The sequence below is a fragment of the Chiloscyllium plagiosum genome, chromosome 24, assembly GCF_004010195.1.
Source record: "Chiloscyllium plagiosum isolate BGI_BamShark_2017 chromosome 24, ASM401019v2, whole genome shotgun sequence".
NCBI classification, from domain to species: Eukaryota; Metazoa; Chordata; class Chondrichthyes; order Orectolobiformes; family Hemiscylliidae; genus Chiloscyllium; species Chiloscyllium plagiosum.
Genome location: NC_057733.1, coordinates 34,919,588 through 34,946,662, shown reverse-complemented (window position 1 = coordinate 34,946,662; position 27,075 = coordinate 34,919,588). Strand labels below are relative to the sequence as shown.

The 27,075-nt window shown below is 39.2% G+C and overlaps 1 protein-coding gene across 6 annotated transcripts in view; it reads right to left on the bottom strand.

The window, feature by feature from the left end:
- The window catches only part of bahcc1b (BAH domain and coiled-coil containing 1b), a 248,555-nt gene that overhangs the window by 113,740 nt on the left and 107,740 nt on the right, over nucleotides 1-27,075 (bottom strand). For all 6 annotated transcript variants that reach the window (XM_043714770.1, XM_043714775.1, XM_043714769.1 and 3 more), the window contains exons 6-11: nucleotides 26,311-26,425; nucleotides 25,164-25,372; nucleotides 18,032-18,193; nucleotides 12,287-12,498; nucleotides 10,747-11,119; nucleotides 3,893-4,759 (exon numbers count right to left, since the gene is read on the bottom strand). In XM_043714770.1, the coding sequence (XP_043570705.1) occupies nucleotides 3,893-4,759; nucleotides 10,747-11,119; nucleotides 12,287-12,498; nucleotides 18,032-18,193; nucleotides 25,164-25,372; nucleotides 26,311-26,425 (1,938 nt within the window). The remainder of the gene's footprint in view (nucleotides 1-3,892; nucleotides 4,760-10,746; nucleotides 11,120-12,286; nucleotides 12,499-18,031; nucleotides 18,194-25,163; nucleotides 25,373-26,310; nucleotides 26,426-27,075) is intronic.

The following is a 27,075-nucleotide window of genomic DNA, read 5'->3' as shown; positions in this document are numbered from 1 at the left end:
TTTCACCAATCGGTTCCCACTGCTAATGAATAACAATGTGGGCCTCAAGCCAGGTTCTTGTGGCTGGGCAGGAATGTAGAGTGATCAGATCAGATGTGAGTTTATTGAATGGTTGGACAGGTTGAGGGGCCAAATGACCTTGCTCAGCCCCTAATTCATATGCTTGTTTTATGTAAGAACAGACTCACACATTTCCAGGCAAACACCAACACCTAAAGTCATAGTCTTAAGGGAAAAAAAAATCTCTGACAACAAAAGGCCTTGAACATTTTTTTTCACTTTCTACAAGAATCATTCAAGCAGAGTTGTGCAACCAGCGGAAGTTAAATCTACGAGGCTGAAAAACACTGGGAAGATGGTTCCACATTTTATAATAATATAATCTATTCTCAACCCTTATATCCCTCGATCCCTTCTGTTGTAAAACACTGTCCAGCTCCCTGTTGCATCTGGCTGTGTTCATTTACTTTCAAATAAAGCTGTTGAACCATAACCTGACACTGTGGGATTTTTAACTTTGTCCACCCCAGCCCAAAACCAGCACCTCCTCTTCATTTACTTCAGCTGAGCAGTCCTCAATTTGTAAAGCATTAAATCAAAGCAATTTGCTCGCCTTCTCTTTTCTGAACCTTACATTTTTTTCTAAATGAGGCGTTTACGTGTTGTTTGGCTTGTAATTAAGTGATTTCATGGGGAAGTCGCTCCCTGTGTGAAACTGCTGTCTGAAAGCTGCAGGAAGTGATCAGAGAGGGTTGCTGCCATGCTGATGTGGGCAGCAGGAAATGTTTGATTGCATTGGGCCAACATCACAGTCACTTGGCATTGTTTTCTCTCAATGTTTTGAGATCAGAGTGAAATGCAGGTCCTTGGGGAGAATCGTTTTACAAGACAAATTCTTTATCTTTTTGTAACACAAAGAGAGAGGGGCTTCAGGCACTAAGGATTTTTTTTTGGCAAGAGTATGAAGGTTTTGATATTCAGGAAATAAGTCATTGTTGCATTGTGCCGTGTTTGTTCTATAAATATCAAAAGAAGAAATGATCCACTAATTTGATCCTGTGCATCACATCCTTCTGCGACCTGTGCTGCGACCTGTGCTACAATAAAACATGAGTTTTAAAAAGGCTGTTTTATACCAATAAATCCCAACATCCTCAATTGCAAAGTAGCTTCATTTTAAATGGATTATATCATTTCAATTAAAATGTATGCAGCATTTTGATGTCATTGGTGAATGACAATAGCTGCATTATTTCGAACAAGGATGAAGGAAACAAACAAATGTTCTGAAAAACTGAAATAAGTCATAAAATTAATCATGTACTTCATGTTCCCAAGCTATTTTAATGGGGCTGGTAACAAAACTATTCCATCGCGAAATAGTTTTTATTCAGCAAACCCTTCAGAATTTGGTGAATAAATAATCTCATTTGTATTTACCTCATTTATCTCAAAGGCCTTTTCCCCATCCTATTATTGAAACATCTCATTGGCTCACATCCTAGGCTGCAAACGTTCTTTCCAGTCAATCTAGGCAGTTATTGTCCCCCTTTAATTTGGGCTTCATTTCCTAAACCTCTCTGCATTACGACATCTCCATTTTCATAAACATCCTGAAATCTTGTATTTTCAACTACTGGTTTTAACTCCTCTCTTAACTCTGTGTCTCTTAACTCAACGTTTCATCTTTCCTTTGGAATTTTGTTGTATTTGAGGTGGTGCACAATAAGTACAGTCAGCAAAAACAGAAATTGCTGGAGAAACTCAGCAGGTCTAGCAGCATCTGTGGAGAGAAAGTAGAGTCAACAGTTTCAAGTCCAGTGACCCTTCTTTAAAACTGTTTTTGTTTTAGATTTCCAGCATCCACAGTTCTTTGTTTATTTACGTACAGTTGCCACATTACAGATGGATTAACACTAAATTCAGCAACTTCAAGTTGTAATCTTGGACTCCATTTGTTTCCTTTATATGTTTTGGTCTCCTGTTTTCCTCTGGTTTTTAGATTTAGGGTGGTCACTGTCCATCATTCTCCATTATTCACACCTCTTCTAGATACACTTCCTTTCTTTCTTCAGGTTTTCCATTACCATTCCCTTTGACTCCACCCCGCCAACTTTTTTATGAGTTAATCTCTCCTGTCTTCCACCCTATCACCATTATGGTACACTGTCATCTCAACTGCTTAGGACATGTTATATTTCTAACTTTATCCAGCCTTGATTAATCTCTCCATTGATGCTGCCTGACATGCTGAGTATTTTCAGCCTTTCCTGTCCTAATTTTAAATTTTAAGCATCTATATTATTTTGCTATTCGACAAGTTACTGATACTTAGTAATATTGCTGCTGCATATATGTTCTGAATGAGAAATGCATGTATTTTCACATGTATGTATTTACTTTGTGGATGCTTTATAAAATGAAAAGTTTTGCATGTACTTATAGTATTTTATAGTCAATTAAACAATTCTGGACTTTAATAACATAGGAAATACAGTAGCCAATTTGTGCACGGCAATACTTCAAAAAATAGCAATAAAATAAATCATTTGATCATCTGATTTAGGTACTGGTTGAGGGATAACTGTTTCTAAGGAATCTGGAAACTCCTTCATTTATCTTTGAACTGAAGTGCCAAAAACGATTTTGGAATCACATTTGAACCTATGACCTTTTAATTCAGATCAGAATGCTGCCATTAAGCCAAGGCTGACACTTTGCAGCTTTATCATTGAATTGTTTTAATTATCTTCATAAATCTCACTTCTAGTTGAAACAGGGTTTTTAATTGGGTGCTGCATTTTATTGTAATATCTAGAATTTCACCAACTTAGTTGAGTAAAACACATTATTTCTCTAATAACCCAAAAACTATCAGCTCATTATAACCTTGCATGTTTGCTTATATAATGCAAATACCAGATTTGTGATAGTGTTAAACCAAGTAGGAAAAATCCTTGAATTTCAGAAATTTGGCCTTCACTCCATTGGGAATTTTGCTCGTTCATAATAATACATTTTTTTCTTTTCTCAACAAATGTTCTCCTTTGCCCCCTTTGAAGGTGTTGACTACTTGGTAGAGTCCCATGGACTCTGAGCACCATCTGGGAGTTTAGCCAAGTGTCCGGAATTTATGGCTGAATCATGATAGAGAGTGTTGACAGGCAATCTTCAACATTATAGCCATGCACAGCTCTGACCTCACTTATACACTTTCACCAAGTGTTACTGGATAACAAGTAGCAGGCAGCAACTGTGGCTGACTTCCCTTTTTTTAATATGAGGTGTGTTAAGACCAGTATCCCTAACACCATTCTGGCTCAGCTTATTGAATTTAGCACAAGTCAGACATCAATTGTAGAATCTCTGAGAATAAATGTGGATAAAACATCGAACCAATATGCAGTCTACCAGCTAAGGTGGATACAAAAGTTCCCTGACTGAATGAAAAGACTGAAACATTTTCTACTTAATATTCCTCCTAGCTCCAGTCGCAATTTGCGTAACCTTGCTGTGTGCAAATTGGTTGCCACATCAGTCACTGCACTTCAAAGCTAATTCCTTTACTATAATTATTTTGAGATATCTTGAAGACCTTCATGTGGTGCTACATCAATAGTATTTTGTTCTTTCTCTTGATGTTCTGCTTTGTCTCGTTCTTTGCTGGATAATCAAATTCATTTATATTTTGAAATTTCATTTTTGACATCTGGATTTTCAAAAATTATATATTTTTGTTATCATCCAGGTTCTTTGATTTCAGTATGTTTGGAAGGAGGAAGGGGATTATCCATTCATAGGAACAATCAAAATCAAAGATTTAATAAAGTCAGAAAGAGTAATTGAACAGACACTGATACTAAGCAGAGTAGAGATAATTTAAGGTAATTACCTTGACTCGTGCCATCATAGCTCTGTCGCTGCCTTTCGAGTTCAGCCAGTTCACTCAGCAGAGCTATTCCATGCATCCCTGAGCCGGGGTAATAGGTTGAGGTTGGAGGGCATGAAGGTGCTATGGGGGCACTGGGAACCACAGGCTCTAAACCAAAGAGCTCACCCATGCTGAGGCCAGCAGCCACGAGGGCGTCCATCCCTGCCATGCAGTCCAACCTCCATTTGAACACTTCATCCCTCTCTGAGGCATCGTGGCTAGTTTCTGAGTCCTCATCTTGATTCACCTGTTTGGCTTCTTCAACTATTCTGCATTCCTGGTTTAAGTCCATCTCAGCTACTGAACCCAAGCAATCAGAATTCCTTACATCCAATGTTTCATCGGGTAGTGTCCGGGATTCACTGGTTGAGTGAGGTGACTTGGTCACTGAATTGTCTTGTCCTCCTTCTTCTCCTGTAAGTCCTCCATCAGTGACAATTCCCTGAGAAGCAATCAAATGCCTTGAGCATTCCATGTTTTCTTTCACAGATGACTCAAGTTGCTCCACAGTTGAATTCTCTGCTAGCAATGTATTTACTGCATCCTTTTTTTCTGAGGTGCAGAGAACTTTATGCATCTTTTGCTCTACTACATCCAGGTTATTAGTTGTGATCTGTTTGTCAGTAGGGTTTACCTCCTCCGCCAGGTTTGACTGAGTATCACAGTGAATTTTTTCACCCGGCGTAAAGGTTCTGGACTGTTCTGGTTCAGCTGCCGTGGTGACAGGTTGCATAGTTTCAGGGTCCGCTAGATCAGCAGAGTGCACAAGTGGAGAAGGGGAACTGTAGCCCATTGCAACGGCTGTGTATGTATAGCCAGGCGGGAGATCTGGAATAGAGAGGGAAAAGGAGCACGTTTTATCCAACACAACTCTCAATAACTACCAAAAAGAGTCAGTAGTGTAGTGGTACTTTCACAGGGCTAGTAATCCAGAGACTAGGGTAATGTTCTGGGGACATGTATTTCAACTTCACCATGAATCAATGAGAATCTGGAATTAAAAGCCAACTTAATGGCCACCATTTAACTACAGTCAAATTGTTGTTGAAACCTATTTGGTTCAAAATGTCATTTAGAGATGGAAATCTTGTCATTTTCACCTGGTCTGGCCAACATGTGACTACCGCAGTAATGTGGTTAACTCTGAAATGGTCAAGCAAGCCATTCAGTTCCATGAGGAATGGGCAACAAATGCTGACCCAGCCAGCAATGCACACGTCACATGAATGAATAAAACAAACTATTCAATGTGGATTTACTGGCAGGGAGAGGTTTCTGATATCAAGAATTTATTTTTTCTGGTATATAATTGTCCATGGGGATTTTTTTATTGTATGATTCTGTTCTACGAAAACAACAACTGTGATCTGGAAGACTATAGAACAATGCAATTGCTGCATTAAGTCCATATAAATTTATTCTCCTTTTCAATCTGATAAAGTGAATATAGCTGAGAGGATAAGTCACCACTTTCAGTGACTGGAATCATAACGTCATGATAGTTATTCTTATGTTAACCTTTTGAAACTTAATAGAAAATCACTTTGGTCTCGTGTTCACAAACTGTCACGTAAGTGTTAAAAAATACTAACAAAAAACAGAACAAAAATAGGATGCACAGGAAGTGGGAGCAGAAGTTAGTAATGATTAGAAACTTTGAGCAATTGGAAACTTTAGGGTGAAAGGGTTAAACCTCATCGCAGCGACACCCTCCATCCTGAACTGATAATCTCTCCGACTGTACAACTGACGCTGCACTCAAGCAACAAAACAAATGTTATTACTTTGTCTTCCCCAAGAACTCTGAAGGTTCCTCTGACTTTATCCTGGTTGGCAGCATCCTGACTACCTTGTCATCAACAGAGTGCAATTAATGATATCCATCCACCTCTTTTGACATTACCACCAAATGAAAATGTATCCTTCCACCACACAGCTTCCTTCCCAAGGACTGGTGAAGGATAAAAAGGTTCATAGCTCAAAGACTGCCCAGACATTTTCCTTTTCTTTTTTCAAAATAAAACAAAGGAATTTCATCAGCTGCAGATCATCTAACCTTGACAATTAGAAGAAAATATATTGGATTTTTGTGCCTTGTGTGTTTGTTGGATGCAATAGCTATGCATTAGCTTGCTGCAAAGGGGCTTTAGTTTTAAGCATCCTGGAAAGTACACTAAGATTCAAAAGCATAGGACAAGGCTTGTCTATACAGCCTTTCTCTTCGGTGATTGCCTGTCTTATCTCTCTCAAAAGAATTCAGACAGTTTGTGTTCTGGGATTGTGTCCTGGACTGTTCGTTGGGAGGGCTGATTTGAAGGCGATGGGGAGCTGGCAGGAAACAGTTGACATGGGAACTGATTCCACATCCAATTGAAGTGCGGCTGCTGTGCTCTCAAAGCTGGGAGTCGGCCCCGAAGGCAAAGTGTAAGGAACTGAGAGGATGCTTCAACACGGAGATGCCTTCTCCGCAACTTTTTCAAAATGTTAATTTATGAAAGAATAATAGATTTAGCAGCCAGGCCACATCTATGGACAAAGGGAGGAAAGGGGAGGAAAAAGGACCCCTTCCAAGGGACAGCCTTTGGCTGCACGCACTGCAAGCCAGAGACGGACCCTCAGTTTATCTGGCACACCATACCCTCGTCTGCCATTGGGTACCCATCTCCAGGCAGCTGCCTCAGTGAAGTCCCCAGTCAGCCTCTTTTAAAGATGGTGAACAACTGGGGGTGAGAAACTCCACTGGCCCTGAATGTGTCTCAACAAAGATGGCCAGAGTTGGGAAACTGGCACACCAACTGATGCCACTGTTTTCAAGATCAGCGCATCCCCACAACATTCCTACCCACAGTGCAAGCTGAAAATTCAGGCAATGAGCTTCTTCATGCTCATGAGGATGAGATTCTCATTGTCTCAAAGTACTTCTCCTGGTTGTCCAGGTAAAAACTCAGCAGTTCTCACTTATTGAAAGCTGGTGAGTTTTGCATTCCTTTTGGTATGTCAAAGAGTATTTGATTTACCAAATCATCTACTCAGTGATTGGCAGTAAATAACCTTGAAATTTAAAACTCAAAAGTTCTCCACTTATTAATATATTCCTGATAGCATGCCAAAACGGGAAATGTGTGAATGAACAAAACAGTCTCCACTTGTTGGTGGACCATCCCCATGACTAGTATGCTCAGGTTGCGCCCTCCCACTTTTTTTTGTACTTATTTGTGGGATGTAGGCATTGTTGGCAAGTCCAGTATATGTTACCCATCTTTAATTGCCCTTGAGAAAATGGTGGTGAGCTACCTTCTTGAACTGCTGTCGTCCATCTGATGTCAACACAATGGCAATGCTGTTAGGGATGGGGCTCTAGTATTTTGACCCAACAACCATCAAGCAATGGTGATTAATTACCAAGTCAGGATGGTGTATGGTTTGGAGAGGAACTCACAGGTGGTAACAGTGCTATGCATCTGCTGCTCTTGTTCTTCAAAGTGGTTGAGCTGTGGGTTTGCAAGGTGCTATCAAATAAGTCTTGAGGAGTTACAGCACTGCATCCTGCAGATGCACATACTACTGTCACTGTGCACTGCTGGTTGAGGAAATAAACATTTAAGGTGGTGGATAGGGCGCCAGTTGGCTGGTTTATTCTAGATTGTGTCAACAAGCTTCTAAGTGTTGTTGGAGCTGCACTCATCCAAGCAAGTGGGGATATTACATCACACCTGTTATGTGCCTTATAGATGGTGAACAGGCTGTGAAGAGTCAGAAGTTGAGTTACTTTCTGCAGGATTCTTAGCCTATGATCTGCTCTTTTAGCCATTGTATTTGTATAGCTGGTTCACTTAGCTTTCTGGTCAAACAGAATTGCAAGATCTTAATGGTGGGATATTCAGCATTAGAAATGCTGTTGATCATCAGTCAGAGGTAGTTTGATTCTCTTTAGTTGGAAGTGGTTATTGTGTGGCATGAATGTTAATTGCCACTCAGCTGGAGGAACAGATTGCTTCAGGAGTCGGGAATGGTGATGAACACTGTGCCATCATCATCGCACATTCCCACTTCTGACCTCATGATGGAGGGAAGGTCATTGAGGAAGCAGCTGAAGGTAATGGGACCAAGGTCATTTTCCTGAGGACTTCCTGTCATATGTGATGTTGGGTTTCCAACAATATGTTGGAACAATATGTTCCAACAAAGATCAAGCACAGTCACTGTCATCTCTGGAGTTCAGCTCTTTGGTCCATCTTTAGACAAAGGCTATAATAAAGTCTTGAGGCAATGGTTTTGCTGGAACTCAAACTGAGCATTAGTGAAGGATATTGCTCAGAGCTGCTTGATAGCACTGAATGACATTTTCTATCTCTTTCATGATAATTGAAAGCAGATTGACATGTAATTGGCTGCATTGGATTTATTGCACTTTTTGTGGACTGGACACATCCGGCTACTTCGTTATATTGTTGAGTGGATACCAGCATTATAAATGTACTACAGCAGCTTCTCAAGAGGTGCAGCTAATTCTCAGCACTAAACTGAGATATTGTCAGGGCCCATAACTTTTACAGTAGCCAGTGCTTTCTGCCATTTCTTGGTATCACATGGAGTTAGCTAAGGCTGGCATCTGTGAAGCTGGGGACCTCAGGAGAAGTCTGGGATGGGTCATCCATTTGGTATCTCTGGTTGTAAACACTTGTAAATATAAGTGACAATAAATTGCAGTTCTATTCAGCCTTGTCTTTAGTACTGATGTGCCGGGCTCCTCCATCAACACAGGTGATGATATTTCTGGAGCCTCCTTCACATAGTTACTTGTTTAATTGTCACCAACCATTTGTGACTGGATCTGATCTATTGGTAGTTGGGATACTTCAGTGTTCCCATTGCATGCTGCTTCTGCTGATTAGAACCTAAGTCATCCTCTGCTGTAGCTTCACCAAGTTGGCACCTCATTTTTAAGTATGCCTGGTTCTGCTCCTGGTTGTTTCCTCTGAAATGGCCGAATCCATTCAAATCAATCAGTTCAAACACAATTAGGGATGGACACCAAATGCTGGCTCTGCCAAGGACATCCATACACCATGAAAGATTAAAGTTAAAGGTTGGTCAAACACCAATTTATTCACTATCACACCAATCACTTTCCTTCATTTTAATTAAGTATTAAGAAGCCTAACATGTTTACAATAATATACTGAGGATATCACTGCTCAATTGGCTAGTGCTCTGCTGAAGTATTTATGTAAACTATCAGATTTTGAAATACCAGGATTCACAACAAGTGAAGTGCTTCAATTCTATCCAGAATATTTATTGCGTGACAATATTATGGCTTTAAGAGGTAGATTTTATCCTTTTCAATTAAGTAAGATTGAGACAGTGGTGAAAAGTGGTCTGCTCCAAAGCTAATAAAGTAAACAGCTTGGGAGACCTTGGTTTTTTTAAAAAAAGGAACAATAGAAGCAGCCTGAATGGGTGGAGTCAAGCTCCGAAAGAACCAAGATATTCAGTTTTAGCTTTCTACAGTTGCTGGGATCTTGGAGCTGGATGTGGAAGCTCTGACTCTCTCTGTTACAGCTAAAAGCTGGGGCTCTCTTCCTGCTGATAGATTTGAAGTGAGACAATCTATTTGATTGAATTTGCCTTTGCCAAAGTGTATTTATGGTTGTCACTATATTGGAATAGTTTGTGCATAGTAGTTAATATATATATTATTTTATTAAGTATTTCCACAAGAGTTACAGCTAAGCCAATTCTTTTATTTTTATTTTGTCTATAGTTTTACTGTAGTGTAACAATAAAGTGAGTTTTGCTTAACGCATTTGGAACACAATGTCTTACATTTGCCTTTAAAATAAGAAAAAGTCAGAGTCTCGACTATCTTAGAGTCATAGAGTCATACAGCACAGAAACAGACCCTTCGGTTTGACCAGTACATGCCAAACATAATCCAAAACTAAACTAGTCCAACCTGCCCTGGTCCTGGCCAAAATCCCTCCAATTCTTTCCTATTCACGTACTTATCCAAATGTCTTTTAAACATTGTAATTGTACCCACATCCAATACTTCCTCAGGAAGTTCATTGCACATGTGAACCACACACTGTGTAAACAACTTGTCCACATCTTTTTTAAATCTCTCTCCTCTCACCTTAAAAATGTGCCCCTTAGTCTTGAAATCCCCCATCTGAGGGAAAAGACAACTAGTATTAAGTCTATTTATATCTCTCATTATTTTATAAACTCATATAAGGTCACCTCTCAATGTTCTACGTTCCAATGAAAAAGGTCCCCGCCTATCCAGCCTTTCTTTATAACTCAAACCTTCACACCTGATAACATATTGGTAAATTTCTTCTGAACCTTCTCCAGCTTAATAATATCCTTTCTATATCTGGGTGACCAGAACTGGACAATATATTCCAGAAGAGGCCTCACCAATGTCCTGTACAACCTCGACATATCTTCCCAACTCCAAACTCGAAGGACTGAGCACCTTCTTAACCACCTTGTCTATTTGTGTCGCATACTTCAAAGGATTATATACCTGAACCCCAAGGTCCCTTTGTCCAGGTACCATTTTGCATGATCTTTCTCGGTCATTAAACAGAACAGATGTATAGCTACAACACTACCCAAGACCCCATCATTAATTGTATAAGCCCTACCCTTGTTTGTTGTAGCAAAATGCAACAACTTGCATTTATTCAGAATGAACTCAGTGTGCCATTTTTCAGCCCATTGACCCATTTGATCAAGATCCCTTTGTAATATTTTGAGGGGGTTTGGTATGGTCCATAACAATAGCTTATTCTGCATCGACATACCTGGCTCAAAAGATTCTGGATAATGTTGAGGTGGTTGTCTCTCCACTCGCTTTTCAGCTGTTTGATTTCCTGTGGAATTCTGGGAAGGAGGGCTGACTGCTGAGGATTGTGGGACAGTGGCAGGATCTGAAGAAGGACAAGAAGGTAAAGCACACACAGCACTGGGCTGGGGGGTGGGACTCCCTGACTTGGGTCCAAGAGAAGGAGAATGGTGGCATGGTGAAAGTTTGGCAGAACACATACTGGATGGCAGTATGACAGGCGAAGAAAGATTCTTGGGAGAGCTTAAGGCAACTGCTTTGTTTGACCTCCTATTCCTCTCCAGAGTATGTTCTTCGGCTTCTAACCGACGATCGTCTGCCTTCCGATGATCCTGAAGAAAAGACAAATTCAAGCGGTTAACTCAGACTGCTAAGGTCGAAGCTTCTGGTTTGTCGCCATTTTCCTGCAAGTAAGAACACATCAATTGAACCATTAAGTTACTTCAGAGCATTAGAATAGGAGGTGGTCATTTAGCTGCTCAAGCTTATTTTGCCATTCAGTTAAACCATGGCTTCTCTTTATTGTAATACCACCCACCTACTTTAATACTGTAACCTAAATAACTTTGAATTATGGAATTCCGACAGTGCAAATAAACGCCATTCGGCCCAACAAGTCTGCACCAACCTCTGAAGAGCATCCCATCCAGACCCACCCTATCCCCACATTTCCCATGGCTAATCCACCAAGCCTGCAAATCCCTGCACACTATGGGCAATTTAGCATGGCCATTCCACATAACCTGCACATCTTTGGACTATGGGAGGGAACCAAGGAACCCCCAGCAGAACCCAGGGAGAATATGCACACTCCACACAGTCACCAGAGGCTGGAATCAAACCCGGGTCCCTGGCGCTGTGAGGCAGCAGTGCTACCCATTGTGCCACCTTTACCTAGCAACAATACTTTAATTTGCCCAGCAATAATACTTTAATTTGCCCAGCAATAATACTTTATCTCTTGTACTGGTAACAGAGACACAATTATCCAAATCAAATAGAGCTGCACTTTGTCAATGAAATGTGCATTTATGTTTTAAATTTACAAGCTCCACTGGGGATTCCCACATCCAATTTGATAGCTTCTTTCACAACTTCCTCTCATGCTCTAGAACTCCCATGGCACCACTCAATTACTGTAGTCTCATAGCCAGAGAGGGAGCTGAGAATAGACAGACATGATCCAAACTCCAGCTGAGAACAGAGCCTTTGGTGCCCATCATGACTTTCCATTTCAGGAACCAGTTTACATGATCTTTGGTCATCAAACAGAACAGATGTATAGCTACAAAAGACAAGGTGCTCCTTACACTGTATAGCTACAAAAGACAAGGCGCTCCTTACACTGTATAGCTACAAAAGACAAGGTGCTCCTTACACTGTATAGCTGAAGGTGAAATAAAAACCAATCTGGGGAGCAGGAGAATGAGGGTCAAAACATATAAATTGTCACAAATAAACTGCACAAGCTAAATTCATTCATTGCATTTTAATCTCACCACAAGTTGTGAGTGCCGTTGGAGTTCAAGTGCTTGTGCCCGCTGTTGTTGCTGTTGTTGTTGCTGTTGTTGCAGCATGTAGAGTTCCTGCTGTCGAAGAAGCGGGGAGCGAGGGTAGACCGAGAGCTGTCCTGGATGCTGCATATGTGATGTGGGCGCTCTCGCCGGGTAGATAGGAGGCCAGAGAGAATGTGCAGGATCCATTACTTCAGCTGGAGAACCCCAGCAAACAAAGAATTCCATTTAGATAATATCACAGTGCACTCAAAGACATCCTGTTGTTCTGAGATATTACAGTGTTCATTCTGAAATCATTTTGCATTGCAATCAATTCACAAGATATCAAATTTTACATAGAAACCAACTTAGTTCCTCATAAAATTGAATGATTTAATGCAAAAATGAACAAAGAAAAGGTTCACATTTGGAGTCAATCTTAATCTAGTACCCAGTAGGTTTCATTAGGTTACATTGGTGCATGTCAATGATTCCTGACATTCATAACACAGCAGAGGTTTTAACAATGTTATTTTCAATGGTGAGATTCTTGGGCAAATTTAAATGCTGAATTAGAGAACATATTTCAACTTTTGCATCTTATTGCAGCCAACACCTGCTCCCACACACATGCAGTATGTGCAGAGCACAGATCAAAGAGTGCACATTCAACTCAACTTTTGAAAAATCTGGCACTATTTTCTTCTGAATAGGTTGCCACCATTTAGCCTCGAAGCAAAAAATATGGACATATCCAGTGTTCTCTCAATTGTTCTATCTTTGCTGCTGTTCATGACTCATCTTCAGATTTTTTTCTCCTTTTACTCAGGAGTCCCAAGACCCTGGTTAACACTCTCAATCTGTTCCTTCTTTACCAATCATTCAATCCTAACCAATTTCCATTGAATCTATGTGACATTCCTTCAGATCACATACCCTTAATGCTTCCTAGTCTCTTGCGATAGCCATGCTTCAAGGGGCAATACCAATCTGTCAATTCTTCAAAACCTGTTTCTTAAGCTGTCGGTCAAGTCTGGACAATAGCTGAAACCTATTACACTGAAGCACACTATGAACATTTTTAGTCTCACTACCTACTCACTACTCTAAACTCAAACAGAAGTCCTGCATGTCATCCATTTGCTAAAATTTCCTCCAGAAGTGAGTTTTTGACTTCTCTCTCAAAATAGAAGATAGACTAAGGAAGATTATTACATGAAGGCAATCATTTCCTCAGTCATGACTTCTTGTTTTTGATCTCTTGGTTATATCACATCTCTCTATGTTTTCGAAATTATTATAGTCAATGCTCTTCGAAACCTTTCTATCTTGTTTCTTCTAAACTACTAGGTATACTTTCTTTTATGCTGTTCCATTCCTCCCCACTGAGTTGAAGTCAGATCACACCATGTATTTATTCTAACCTATCCTTTCACAGAAACAGGATGTGATGGAACTTCTAAATCTTCTGATGTTGTGTTTTATTATGAGTGCAAAACAATCTTGAAGTATTGAGTACTTCTGGACCACTACCTGAATTTGACAAGCGTGTTACAGTTTATAAATTTCTTACTTGCAAAAGCAATGCTGCAGAACTTTCATTTGTAAGAGCATGAGAAATAGTAGCCGGAGATGAAGGGTTTATGCTCGAAATGTTGATTCTCCTGCTCCTTGAATGCTGCCTGACCTGCTGTGCTTTTCCAGTGCCACACTTTTCGACTCTGATCTCCAGCATCTGCAGTCCTTACATTCTCACAGCTCCTCTAGCCTGTCCCACCATTCTATAGGATCATGACTGATCTTAACTCCTTAACTCCAGGCCTTAACTCCTCACTCATGCCAGCTCCTCATAGTCCTCAACTCTTCAATAGTTCAAAAATCTAGTTACCTCCTCTTTAAATACCTTCAGTGATGGAGCCTTCACAATTCTCTGAGATAGAGAATTCCAGACAGTCACTACTTTTGAAGAGCAGAAATTCCTTCACATCTAGGTTTAAATGAGGATCCTCTTATTCTGTAATTATGTCCAGATTCCTCTGTTAGTGGAAACATCTTCTAAACATCTACTTTGTCAAACCCCCTCAGAATCTTGTATGCATCAATAAAATCTCCTCTCATTTTTCGAAACTCCAATGAATATTTAAGAAAGAGTTGGATAGAGCTCTCAAGGATTGTGGAATCAAGGGTTATGGAGATAAGGCAGGAATAGGATACTGATTAAGGATGATCAGCCATGATCATATTGAATGGTGGTGCAGGCTTGAAGGGCAGAATGGCCTACTCCTGCACCTATTGTCTATTGTCTATTGCTTAACATGTTTAGCCATTCTTGATAAGTCAACTCCTTCTTCCTAATAATCAGCCAAGTGAATCTCTTTTGAATTAGCGTATTATTATAATTTGCAGAATTCTTTGGTAACACGTATGTTAACAATGTACACAACAGTGTAAACAACCAGCTTTGACACATTCTCCGCCGGATTATAGTAAGATACAGAATTACATGCTTTTAACAAGAACCATTCTCAAATGAAGCATAGGGAATACAGTGATTAAGATGCAATACTGTTATCCAGATTCTCAGCCACTCACTCCTTTTGGATCTGGTCATCTATAGGCCTAATGAACTAACCCTAACATTTTATGGAAAGGTGATTGAGTGAATTTGTTGGTGCGTTAGGATAAACTCTGAGGAATGAAATACCTTATCTCTTTCTGCATTTGTTTGTACTTACTTTCAAGTCAGGTTGAGCATAATTTCCTGGAGAGTAAATTTCTATCTTTACATAGTCTATTTATTTAAGATTATCTGAATTAGATTGTTAATGTTCAGTGGTGTCAAGGCAGAACCAGCTTTGATAGGGATTCCTATTTGCTGGGAACTACATTGGTAGCACTGGTCTTCATCCTCCCAATAATTCCATGACTTTCATCCTGCGTAATTAAGTTTAGATTGTGATAATCTTTAACCTTTATTCACTTCATACATTAATGATCTTAGATGAAGGAACTGAAGGCATTCTGGCTATGTATGCAGACATTACAAAGATAGGTAGTGGGCCAGGTAGCATTGAGGAGCCAGGGAGGCTGCAGAAGGATTTGGACACGTTAGGAGAGTGGGCAAAGAAGTGGCAGATGGAGTACAACTTGGGAAATTGTGAGGTCATGCACTTTGGTAAGAAGAATAGAAGTATGAACCGTTTTCTAAAGGGGGAGAAAATTCAGAAGTCTGAAGTGCAAAGAGTCTTGGGAGTTCTAGTCCAGGATCCTCTCAAGGTAAACTTGCAGGTTGAGTCAGTAGTTAGGAAGGCAAATGCAATGTTGGCATTTATTTTGAAGGGACTTGAATATAAAGCAGGGATGTACTTCTGAGGCTCCAAAAGGCTCTGGTCAGAATACATTTAGAGTATTTTGCGCAGTTTTGGGCTCCATATCTCAAGATGATATACTGGCCCTGGAACATGTTCAGAGGAGGTTCACGAAAATGACAAGCTTAACATAGGAGGAACGTCTGAGGTCTCTGGTTCTATACTCAATGGAATTTGGAAAGATGAGGGGGGATCGAATTGAAACTTACAGAATATTGAATGGTCTTTACAGAGTGGATGCTGGGAAGATGTTCCCATTGTTAGGAGGAACTAGTACACTAGGGCACAGCCTTACAGTAAAGGGAAGACCTTTAAGAATGGAGGTAAGGAGCAACTTCTTCAGCCAGAGAGTGATGAATCTATGGAATTCATTGCAACAGAAGGCAATGGAGGCCAGGTCATTGGATATGCTTAAGACTGAGATAGATAGGTTCTTGATTGTCACGGGGATCAAAGGTTACCGGAAAAAAATGGGAGCAGACTCGATGGGCTGAATGGCCTTATTTCAGCTCCTAAGTCTTATAGTCTTATGAACCCTGAATTAGTACTGTGAGGCAATTTGTAATGCATTGAAAGGTTGGTATAATCTGTAGTTGTTTTCAGGAATGTTTGAAAAAAAATTGAGTTTATATCAATTATAATGTGATCAAATTGGATCTTGGACAATAAATACTGTTCCATGTGTCCAGTGACACTTAACCTGGAAGGAGAATCAACAGGAAGAAATTTAAGAAAGAAGCCATATGGCTGGCAGACAAAAAAGGAGCTATAGACATAAAGGTTCAAGATAAGAAGTTGAAGGATGGAGGGCATCAACACACAAATAGGATACTTGAGGAATACAGTGAATTTTTGAGGAGAATGAGCAGATCACCCTCCAGGTGTTTGACAGCAAAGGGGTAACAGCTCTTGGACGCACTGTGCAAGCTGGCTAAAAAATATTTAAAAACTACATGAACAGCTCAGAGACATTAAAGACCTGGGGAGTTTTCCAGAAGAGGATAAACAATGAACTGGGGTCTGATTGTTTGGTAGGTTGAAAAATAACTCACAAAACCACATCATCAAGACTGTTGTGAATCAAGGGAGAGGGGTTTACAGGAGTGCGTCTTACTGACAATAACTGTACTCATAAAACTGGGAGGAGAAAGCTGTGGTTAACTAACTCTTCTGACCTGCCATGTGTAAATGAAGAGCAGCATATTGTGGAACTGTGTAGATACGTATTTCTAACTTATGTTAAAGAAAAAGCTACGAAGATGGAATTTTGCTTTGAGAAGTCATTCAGCAAATTTGGTGGTTTTGATTTATGATTTTCCCCTTGGGCATCGTGACAGGATCAGATTCAAGACCCTTGGTCATCCTTTCTCCTCTCAGTACAAACATGCAGGATCAAAGAATACATGGCACAATAGATTTTTAAAATCTATTTTAAAATGGATGCTATGATCACAGACCATGTGAAAAATCATGTTTTTTTGTGAGGGGTTACTTTATTTAAATCTGTTTATACTTTGAAAAAAAAATGCTTGTGAAGATTCGGATAATGTTAAATACAAAACATATGGATCTGATTTTCAATACATTTCTAAATATGTTCTAATTATATATGTCAACCGAAAATGATATGGTATTAAATTCTGCAAAAGGAGAATAATTTGGCCATTCTGGGGTTTGAAAGGGAATATGTTTCACCTCTTCATGACATGATGAACTAATAGCCTATTCTCTCATTGCTCCTTGCTATGTTTATTGTGACACTTCAACACAAAAGACAACAGGAAGACCACAACACGTCCAATTCACCTGAAGTTTTTTGAAAAACGTTATTTGTGGACGAAATAACCTTTTTCAAAGTTAACAATATGTACGGATTCACATGACCTAGATTCTCTAGGAAGGACTTCCTTTTCCCATCTGGTCTTTATTATGTAGACTTTTAAAGCTCATTTAATTTTATTGTTATAAATTATGAAAAGGAAAGGAAATATCGAATGAACTGCTTTATCATTAAATCTCTTTCACATTGTGGTTTCCTGCATTATAATGTGCACCTTATTTCTACAGAACTACACCCATGTACATGCAAGCTAAAGAGAGAAAAAGACAGAACTTATATTTAAATATGTCTTAGCACATCCAACGGGCATCCTAAAGGGTTTCGCGACCACATCTGTTTACAGTAAAATGAAGCACTATGTAACCATGGCAAAAAGGATGGGGTCAGGCATGCACATTTTCAGGAACAGTGATTTTGATGCTAATTGAATTACATCTGTTCATCCTGTTTAAATAATATGAAATAATCACGGAAAAAGTGTCAAAAATAAAAGATGAATTTTCCGCCTCTAATCTGCACACTATTAACACAGTGCATTACCGAGGTGATGAGGAGTTGGGTGTGGTGCTGGTGGCTCAGTGGGAAGGATAACAAGCTGGGCTGAGGGATCTTGGGAGAGTGGGAATACTGTCTGCATGGCACTTGGCATCGATGCTGGGAATCCAGGTGGTAGATTTGAATGCAGAGCTGGGTGACCGATTCCTGTGTTGGTGAATAAAGAAAACAATCATTTGTAAAAACAAACTGAGTAAAGAAAGGTTAAAATGTAAATATTGTGATGCACAATTACAGGGAATGCATTGCTCTGGTCATTATGTGCAGTGAGTTATCAAGCACCTACTTTTAAATGCATCTGCTGTGTCATTATACAATATAACCAAAACAAAATCTTCTCCCATGTGTTCCAGCATTTGTGCAAACTTCCCATATTCAGCTATCACTCACTAGTAAAATATTTGTCCTTTTTAAGCACATTGTTGATAAAATGTCTCACAGTGATAATGCCAAAGGAAGCAAGAAAAGAGAACAGGTCATCTGATCCATCACTATTTGCTCCATCCACAGATCATCCACAGTTCTATCAGATGTCTAACAAACTCCATCATGAAAGAAATTAAGCAAAATGCATGCTTTTGTATTAGCTTTAAACAAAATGGGAAAAGGGTAATGCAATTTTCTAATATAAACTGATAGTTTGACATAACTTAAATGAGAATGAATGATAAGTGTATACACATTGAACCAGGGTCCATTAAATGTACGCACATAAAGGGCTATTCGCTTTTGCAGCTTAGTTCACTTTGAACTTTACTGATTTTCATTGTTCTGCTGGGCACACAGTATCAGTGTTATCAGCAAATTTTGTATCACAGGAATCTTCCTCCTCCATATAATTTATGGTCAATTAAGTTGACTCGTTTGATGAATTTGCGAATGGGAGTGAAACTAGAAAGAAAGTAATTTAGAAAAGAAAGGACAGGCACATATCCTTCCACAGGGAGTAACAACAAAGCAAGATTATGAGATGACTTCAACACAGCAATAATGCCTTTCTCCCTCTTCATTTCTTGTTTTTACATTTCCCTCCCATTATTTCCTCACTTATCTGATTGCATTTCTGTGAAGTGTTTTGGGACATCTTGGTACATTCAAGGCACCAAATAAATGTTTGTTGGTGTTGCTGTTCAGTTGGCTGGCCAGCTGGCTTGTCATGCAGAGAAATGCCAATAGCATAGATTCAATTCCGGCACTGACCAAGCTGATCATGAAGGACTCTCCTTCTCAACCTCTCCCATCGCCTGAGGCAAGGTGGCCCTCAAGTTAAACCATCACAAGTTATTCCTCTCCAATGAGAGAGAGCAGCCCTATGGTTTGGGGCAGCACGGTGGCTCAGTGGTTAACACTGCTGCCTCACAGCACCAGGGACCCAGGTTCAATTCCAGCCTCGGGCAACTGTCTGCGTGGGTTTCCTCTGGGTGCTCCGGTTTTCTCCCCCAATCCAAAGATGTGCAGGTCAGGTGAATAGGCCATGCTAAATTGACCATAGTGTTAGTTGCATTAGTCAGAGGAAAATGGGTCTGAGTGGGTTACTCTTCGGAGGGTCGGTGTGGACTGGTTGGGCTGAAGGGCCTGTTTCCACACTGTAGAGAAGCTAATCAAGCTAATCATTCCAAGACTGTGGAGACATTCACCCTTACCACTGAAGCTAGGAAATGAAAGTCCACCTGAAATCTGTGCAATAAAACTTCTCCTCAACCATTTCGAAACTATTTGTCTCTCAAAAAGAGTTGATAAAGTGTGCAGCTGTGAAAAGCACAACAGGTCAGGCAGCATCAGAGGAGTAGGGGAGTTGACATTTCAGGTCAGAACCTTAGAGTTTCCTTGTAAATACTTCTATCCGCCATGCTTGCCAGGTGGTTGCAATGTAATTTTGTTTTACAGATTTAAACTGTTGTGAGGCCAAAGGATCTTTTTATGAAAGATATGATGGCATGTTGGTTACAGAACTAAATGAGTTACTTGGATGCCAGAATTCACACTACGCAAAGTGTGCATGTTCGAAACTAACCAGGGCAGGTTGAGAACTGGAGTTCTGTTTAAAGAAGCTGGAAATAAAGAGGTGCAGCAAGTGAAATTGAAGCTGTCAGATTGTTATAAAAACCCAACGAGTGCACTATTGCCCTTTGGGAAAGAAAAGCTGCTGACCCCACCCAATTGTCCTCTAACTGCTTTCTAAGGTTGCCTTAAGGATGGACAATAAATGCCAGTTTTACCAGCAACATTCCACCAATAGTTAGAATAAACATTATAAGGGGAAAATGGAAAAACACACAGCAAAAATAAATGAAGGGTCAAAGGAAAATAAGCATAACTTGCTGAATAATCCTGTAAAAATAAAGATAATCAGGAAAGGTTTTCTGAAACTAAATGAAAGGCATTGTAATGTTTAAAAATGAGCCACATAAAAATAGGGAAAAACAGCATGAGTCATACAGAAATTATATAATTTATCCAGATTACCATCCAAATCACACATCATTCTGTTCTGTATCATCGCTTACAGAGCAAGATTACTTTGACAGTTTCCCAAAACATCGAAATTTCTGCCTTTTTAAAAATTTCTCAGAGTTGCACTTGAAAACAGAGAACTAGTTTTGCTCTTCAAACAGGTAAAATTGTTATTTAGCATAACCACTTCCAGCTAAATATTTTTAACAAATGCGTGTAATTATTTTGGAAAAGACATTAGTCCCTAACCATAAATAAATGTACTTCTGAAATTTGATCTCATTAGTTTAACTACCAACAATAATAATTGTAAGGATAATAGTAATGTTGCCCTGTTGGAATCGTCTGGCAATTATTGGGATCAGTTATAATAACACAGTGGGTGGGTTAATGTTACTAGGTGGTACAGCAATTGCCAGTTATTCTGGAATGATTCTTTTATGAATAATTTTATGATATTTACATGCGTTCTGCTGTAGGAGATTTGAGTGCATTAAACTCAAGGTAAAGACATCATTAAAATAAGTTAATTTGATCAGCAATGAATGTAGTAAATCACATTGGACTGATGTGGTTCCAAAACAAACTACTGCAAAGTCCACATGGGTATGATTTCTGTTTATCAGGTAGAAAGGAGACATGCAATTTAGCCAAATCCAAAAAGCTTGAAGATTCTTGGCTTAGGGAACTCCAAAAATGTGACAGGAGGTGGGGCACCTAGATAGGGGGAGAACATGATTTGCGTTCTCTTTCCTTCTCTCTAATTTTGGGTTTTAACAAGAATTATTGCTAATTTTTTTTGGCCTTTGCAGCAAAAAGAGCATCTTGGGTAGGTACTCAAATTGGCAGTGATGTCCCACAAGGATCTGTGTTAGGGCCTCAATTATTCACATTATTTATTAACGAGTTGGATAATGGCATAGAAAGCCATGTATCAAATTTGCTGATGACACAAAGTTAGGTAGCATGCAGACAGTGAAGATGATAGCATAAAATTACAAAGGATATTGACAGATTAGGTAAGTGGACATAGCTTTTGCAGGTGGAGATCAACGTAAGCAAATATGAGGTTATCCATTTGAGAAAGGATAGATCAGAGTATTTTCTAGATAGTATTGAGTGAAATACAGTGGATGTCCAAAGAGACTAAGGGTTTCAGGTGCATAGATATTTAAAATGTTGCAAATAGATGCAGAAAATATTCAAAAAAGCTAATGGAATGATAACATTTATATCTAGAGGATTGGAGTAAAAGGATGCAGACATTATGCTGCTGTTATACAAAACCCTACTTGGAGTATGGTGAGCAGATCTGGGCACCACACTTTAGGAAGATTATATTGGTTTTGGAGGGAATGCAACATAGGTTTACAAGAACAATACCTGGACTTCAGGGAGTACATTATGAGGAGAGATTATACAAATTAAGCCTGTTTCTCTAGAATTTAAGAATGTTAACGTATGATCTTATCAAAGTCTTCAAGATATTAACAGGAAAAGCTATAAACAATTTCCACTAGTTCTAAAACTAGGGGACACAGTCTAAGAAATAAGGTCAGACCAGACAGGAGAGATGTTAGGAAGCACTTTCACGCACGAAGTGGTATGGTAGATATTTGGAATTCTCTTCTACAAATGGCAGTGGATGCTAAATCAGTTGTTAAGTTTAAATCTGAGATGGTTAGTTTTTTTGCTAAGCAAAGGAATTAAGGGATATGGGCCAAAGACAGGTACATGGAGTTAGGCCCAAGATCAGCCATGATCTCACTGAATGGTAGAACAAGATCAAGGGCTGAATGGCCTACTTCTATTCATATGTTCCTATTTGTTATGTGAGTTAAGACAATACATTGTACCAGTAAAGTCGAGAGTATGGTGCTGGAAAAGTGCCCAGGTCAGCATCTGAGGAGCAGGAGAATCAACGTTTTGGGCATAAGCCCTTAATCAGGAATGAAGGGCTTCCTGATGAAGGGCTTATGCCAAAAACATTGATTCTCCTGCTCCTCGGATGTTGCCTGACCTGCTGTGCTTTTCCTGCACCACACTCTCGACTTTGATCTCCAGCAACTGGAGTCCTTACTTTCTCCTACTCTCCCTTCTCACAGTCATAAGCTCAGTCAGTGAGGTGGGCTGGTTGATCAAGCGAACTCTGTACCTTGAGTATCATAGACCTGCTTGGCTTTTCTGCTGGATGCCACAAAGCACTGGTTTGGTCTAAACCTTAAATAAAAATCTGAAGGAAATTATGCAGTTGGTCTGTCAATTTAATCGTAACGCAATTTTCATTAACGTCTCGCAATATTCCTGCTATCAGGTAATCACATCACTGATTCTTCAATATGAGACAACTCCAGAATATTCATTAAGTCAAACATTGCTAGGAATGACAAGAATTCTCTGTAATCCAGCAGAAAACTGATCTCTTATCTCCTGCAATAAGCAGAAGAATTTCACATTTTCCCCTGAATTGAAATACTTGGATTACGTTAGCTTAAAACAAGAAATAATTTTTAGTTTTTCTCATACCCTCCAATTTTTAGCACATTGAATTATGAGAGGTTATTAACTGATGAAGATGGAGGACAAGAAACTAAAGCAGTTCTATATAAATTTCAAATAATCACAAAGTGAATTAAGGACAAAATTAGGAAATGCCATCACACTGACAGAATTAACTTTTGTAATTCTTTACCACAGGCTATTGTTGAAACAGAATCCATAAATTATTTGAAAAGGGAATTAGACAGTTGATTGAAAATGGAACAATTGAGTAGATGGAGAGGGAGTAGGAGAGTGAGGTCAGAATTAAGTGGTTCTTATGGAGAAAAACAACAGTACAAACTGCATGTGTCAAACGGTACATTTCTGAGCAGTAATATTTTATAATTCTTCACAGCGTGCTCAAAGCAAAGGCAAATTTGATGATCTGTTTTAGGGCACTGTTCTGATATTAAACACAACAAATCCTGGTGCCCCAGTCACGTTTTGTGTTCCAGATGCTGCATTTCCAAACTCAGCAATGAGACCTACTGATGGGTTGTGTGTTCCAGCAAAAAAGGATTATCTTGTAAGAGTAGTAATCAGATACTCCCTTGATTCTAATTTCAGGATTACTTTGGCGGCTGATGTAGAAGACCCACTTTGGAAAACTTAAAACTTGTAGACCCACTCGACCAAATGTGACCACCTCATATGCTTTTCCTTTGGGAATGACATGCTACTTTTGTCAGGATAAATGGGAATGAGTTAGGTGAGTAAGCCATTTTGTTTTCTCCTGTCAGTTTGCTTTCCGGTATAATAAAACGGAGCCATTCAACTTCTGTAACGAATCTGCATGCCCGATGTTTTGTTTGTGGAGCTTTCAATACTGATTGAAAAGTGAAAACACATGTGTGGATTTGAGCGTGACCTGAAAAAGAGGATCTTCATGTGGCTATGTTACATTCCAAACAATCTACAAAGAACAAAAAAGGGTTGGCAGCAGGAAAATTTTTGTTGAACAAGATGGAATTGCACCTTACAGAGAGAATACTGCACTCAGGTGACATTAAAAAAATACTCCTTTCATGGCTGCCTCCATTCAGTTCTGTACTGATCTGACCTGAGGGCTCTCTGAGCCAAGGGTCTTCCTAATTCCCTGGATTATAATAAATAGGGTCTGCCCACCACATTAGGTAAACAGAAACTGAACCCATGCAGATCTTTAGTCAGCAGCTTTTAAATGACTAATTCCATTGAAAGATATCTATATTCTGGCAATCACACTTGCCTGGATAGAATTAAGGCAAATATTAAGTTTGAAGTCACAAGATGTCCCTCACACCTAATTTTCGTGGTTCGAGACAACTTCAGCATTTGTGAAACTATTTGCATGTGGCAATTGGCTGGTGTACATTCTAAGCAGCTGACAGTACCAATTGAACTTCCTGCTTTCCTTCACATTTATGCATTGTAACTCCAGACTTTCACTTGACAAAGGATGTCTTTCATGTTGTGACTGAAGCATGAATAATACGGTATTCACTTAAAATGTGGGGTTTTATTTTTGCTCCAGCCCAAGATTAATTCTCCATAAAAGTTGCTCATCTCCTCAACAGCTGCATGAGATGTCAGAGTGTTTTCCTGGGCTGTTAAAACCATACATGATTTCACCACAGCTTTCTGTCATGACTAGTTCATTTGTACTTTTACGCTTCACTGCATGTAACATATATGTGGGGTTAGTCTCCTGTCAACCTGATCATTTAGCAATTTTCAACTAAACGTCTTTGGTCAACACTCAGCTGGAGTAATCAAATGATCGACCAATGTATATAAAAGCTCAGACAGAGAGAAAGATGTATTGGTACATTGACCAAAACATTAAAGAATATTAACACTGCAGGCAATTACAGGGTTTATATTTCCTGGTTTCAGGCAACCTACATGTAACATTTAGCAATAAATGTAATATTAGGAAATTTCTTAAACTAAGTTTTGCTTTTTTATATCCTTTTCCAAAATATATTTTATGCACTTATATTTAATGGAATACAAAAGGAAAAAAAAAGTTGTCCATTGTTATCGGTTGTGGACTGGATGCCAGTGTGAAACGTGTTATAGTCATGGATCACTTTCTACCATAAGTTTGTACATTGTTAGTTAATAAATGTAAGATACTGACCGTATGAATGCCCACCCATCCACACTGAGGGGCTGCCTGTCCTTGGAAGCCAATGTGAAGGCGTAAGGTGAGGATGTGCATTGGGATCAGATCCTAGTTGGTTAGCTTGCAAAGATGACCCTCCAGTGACCATCAGGTTTGCATTTAGGTCTCCAGGACAACCATTAGATGGACGGATTCGTGCAAAGTCCACAAGTTCCTTGTTTTCCCTGAATTCAACAAAAATATTTTGGTTTAGTAACGATTTGCTCCTCTTCGTCATAGAAGAAGCATTTTCACTGCTTGGACCTCCATGGTTTAATGAAAAGGCTCACCATCATCTTTTCAAGATCAACTGGAGAAGGGCAGTAAGTGCCAGTGATAACTATATTTTCAACGAATCTTTGGTATTTGGATTCTGAACCCAACCATGTTCTTAGGGACATCATTTTAATACTTTTTTTTGTGCATCCTCTCACAACTCACATTTTCACTAATTGTGGAATTATCTAATTATTCTTTTGGAATATTACTATTGGCTCCCAATGAAACACATCATTGACACACACAGCTGGGGCCTAATCCTTGCAGTGGCTGCTGTTAAGAGCCTGCCAACTTGAGAATGGCACATTTATTCCTACTCTCCGCTTTCTATATCTTAACCAATCCTCAATCCATGCAAGGGCATTTACTCCAATCTCATGTACTTTAATTTTGTTTACTTAGCTCCTTTCCAGGGCTTTATCCAAATACACCACATCCGCTTGTCTCTCCTTATTGATTCTGTTCCTAATATTCTCAAAATTCTCTTACCAGTTTTGTTAAACCTGATTTCACCTTTCTAAATTGATGTTGACTCTGGCCAGTAAGACAATTATTTTCTAAACATTCAGTTATCCTAGACATTGACTTCTAGTATCTTCTGTTACTGACATAAAGCAAACAGGTATATAATTGCCAGTTCTCTCTCACTCCTTTCTTGAACAGTAGGGTTACATTTGGAACCTTTCACTTTGCAGACCATGTTCCAGAATTAATAGAATTGTGAAAGATGGAAGTATTCTAACTCACAAGTTATTCAGTAAAGCATGTGTGTGGACAATATGAAGAGTATTAACAAAGACAGGCATGTTCATTTTGTGTTGTATTACTCTAAGAAAGACCTTACCGAAGAAGCTGATCCCTTTCCCTGTCTAAACGTGACAGCCCCATTCTTTCCTCACGAAAATGATTGTTTTCTTCCTCTGCTTCCAGGTCTATGACATAGGCAGAGCGTGATGATCCTGTTAAAGGTAAAGTTATCATGAGCAGCTAACCAGCGGCAAAGAAAATCCATGCTAACTTTGTTGCAGTGGTACAGTTTTAATATGAATTACAGTCAGAGCAGGTTCTTAACAAAATGAACAGTTTTAATTGTCAAAGAAAGATGTTCAATGCAAGGTGCTTCTGTTTCGTGACAGTTAATGTGCATTGCCATTGGTAACTGCATGAAATTCACAAGAAAAACATACATATGCCTTATGAAAAGGTACCAATGATTTCCTTTAGTTGTTTTGGGGGCCACTTCATTCATAAACTTTCAAAAAAAATTTTCAAGCTTCACATCCAGTTTTTAGCTGGATCAAATTCACCGTGGCACGGTGTGTGAAAAGTATGATCAGGAATTAACTTTTCAATACTGAGATCCTTTACAAATTTTATAAAGAGTAAATTTTGGTCAAACATCTGCACAAAAGCAATAAAAACTGAAAACTACTAGCTAATTGATAATATCAGAAAATAGCAAACATATGTGGTGCTTGTGTATAATTTCAAGTTTTAAGCATTTATACTTTCAACTGGATGTGTTTACTTCCGCTACTAATCATGAGACTCTAAAATTATACTAGGATACTGTGAAACAGACATGTTACAACTTTTTTGGATTTTAGAG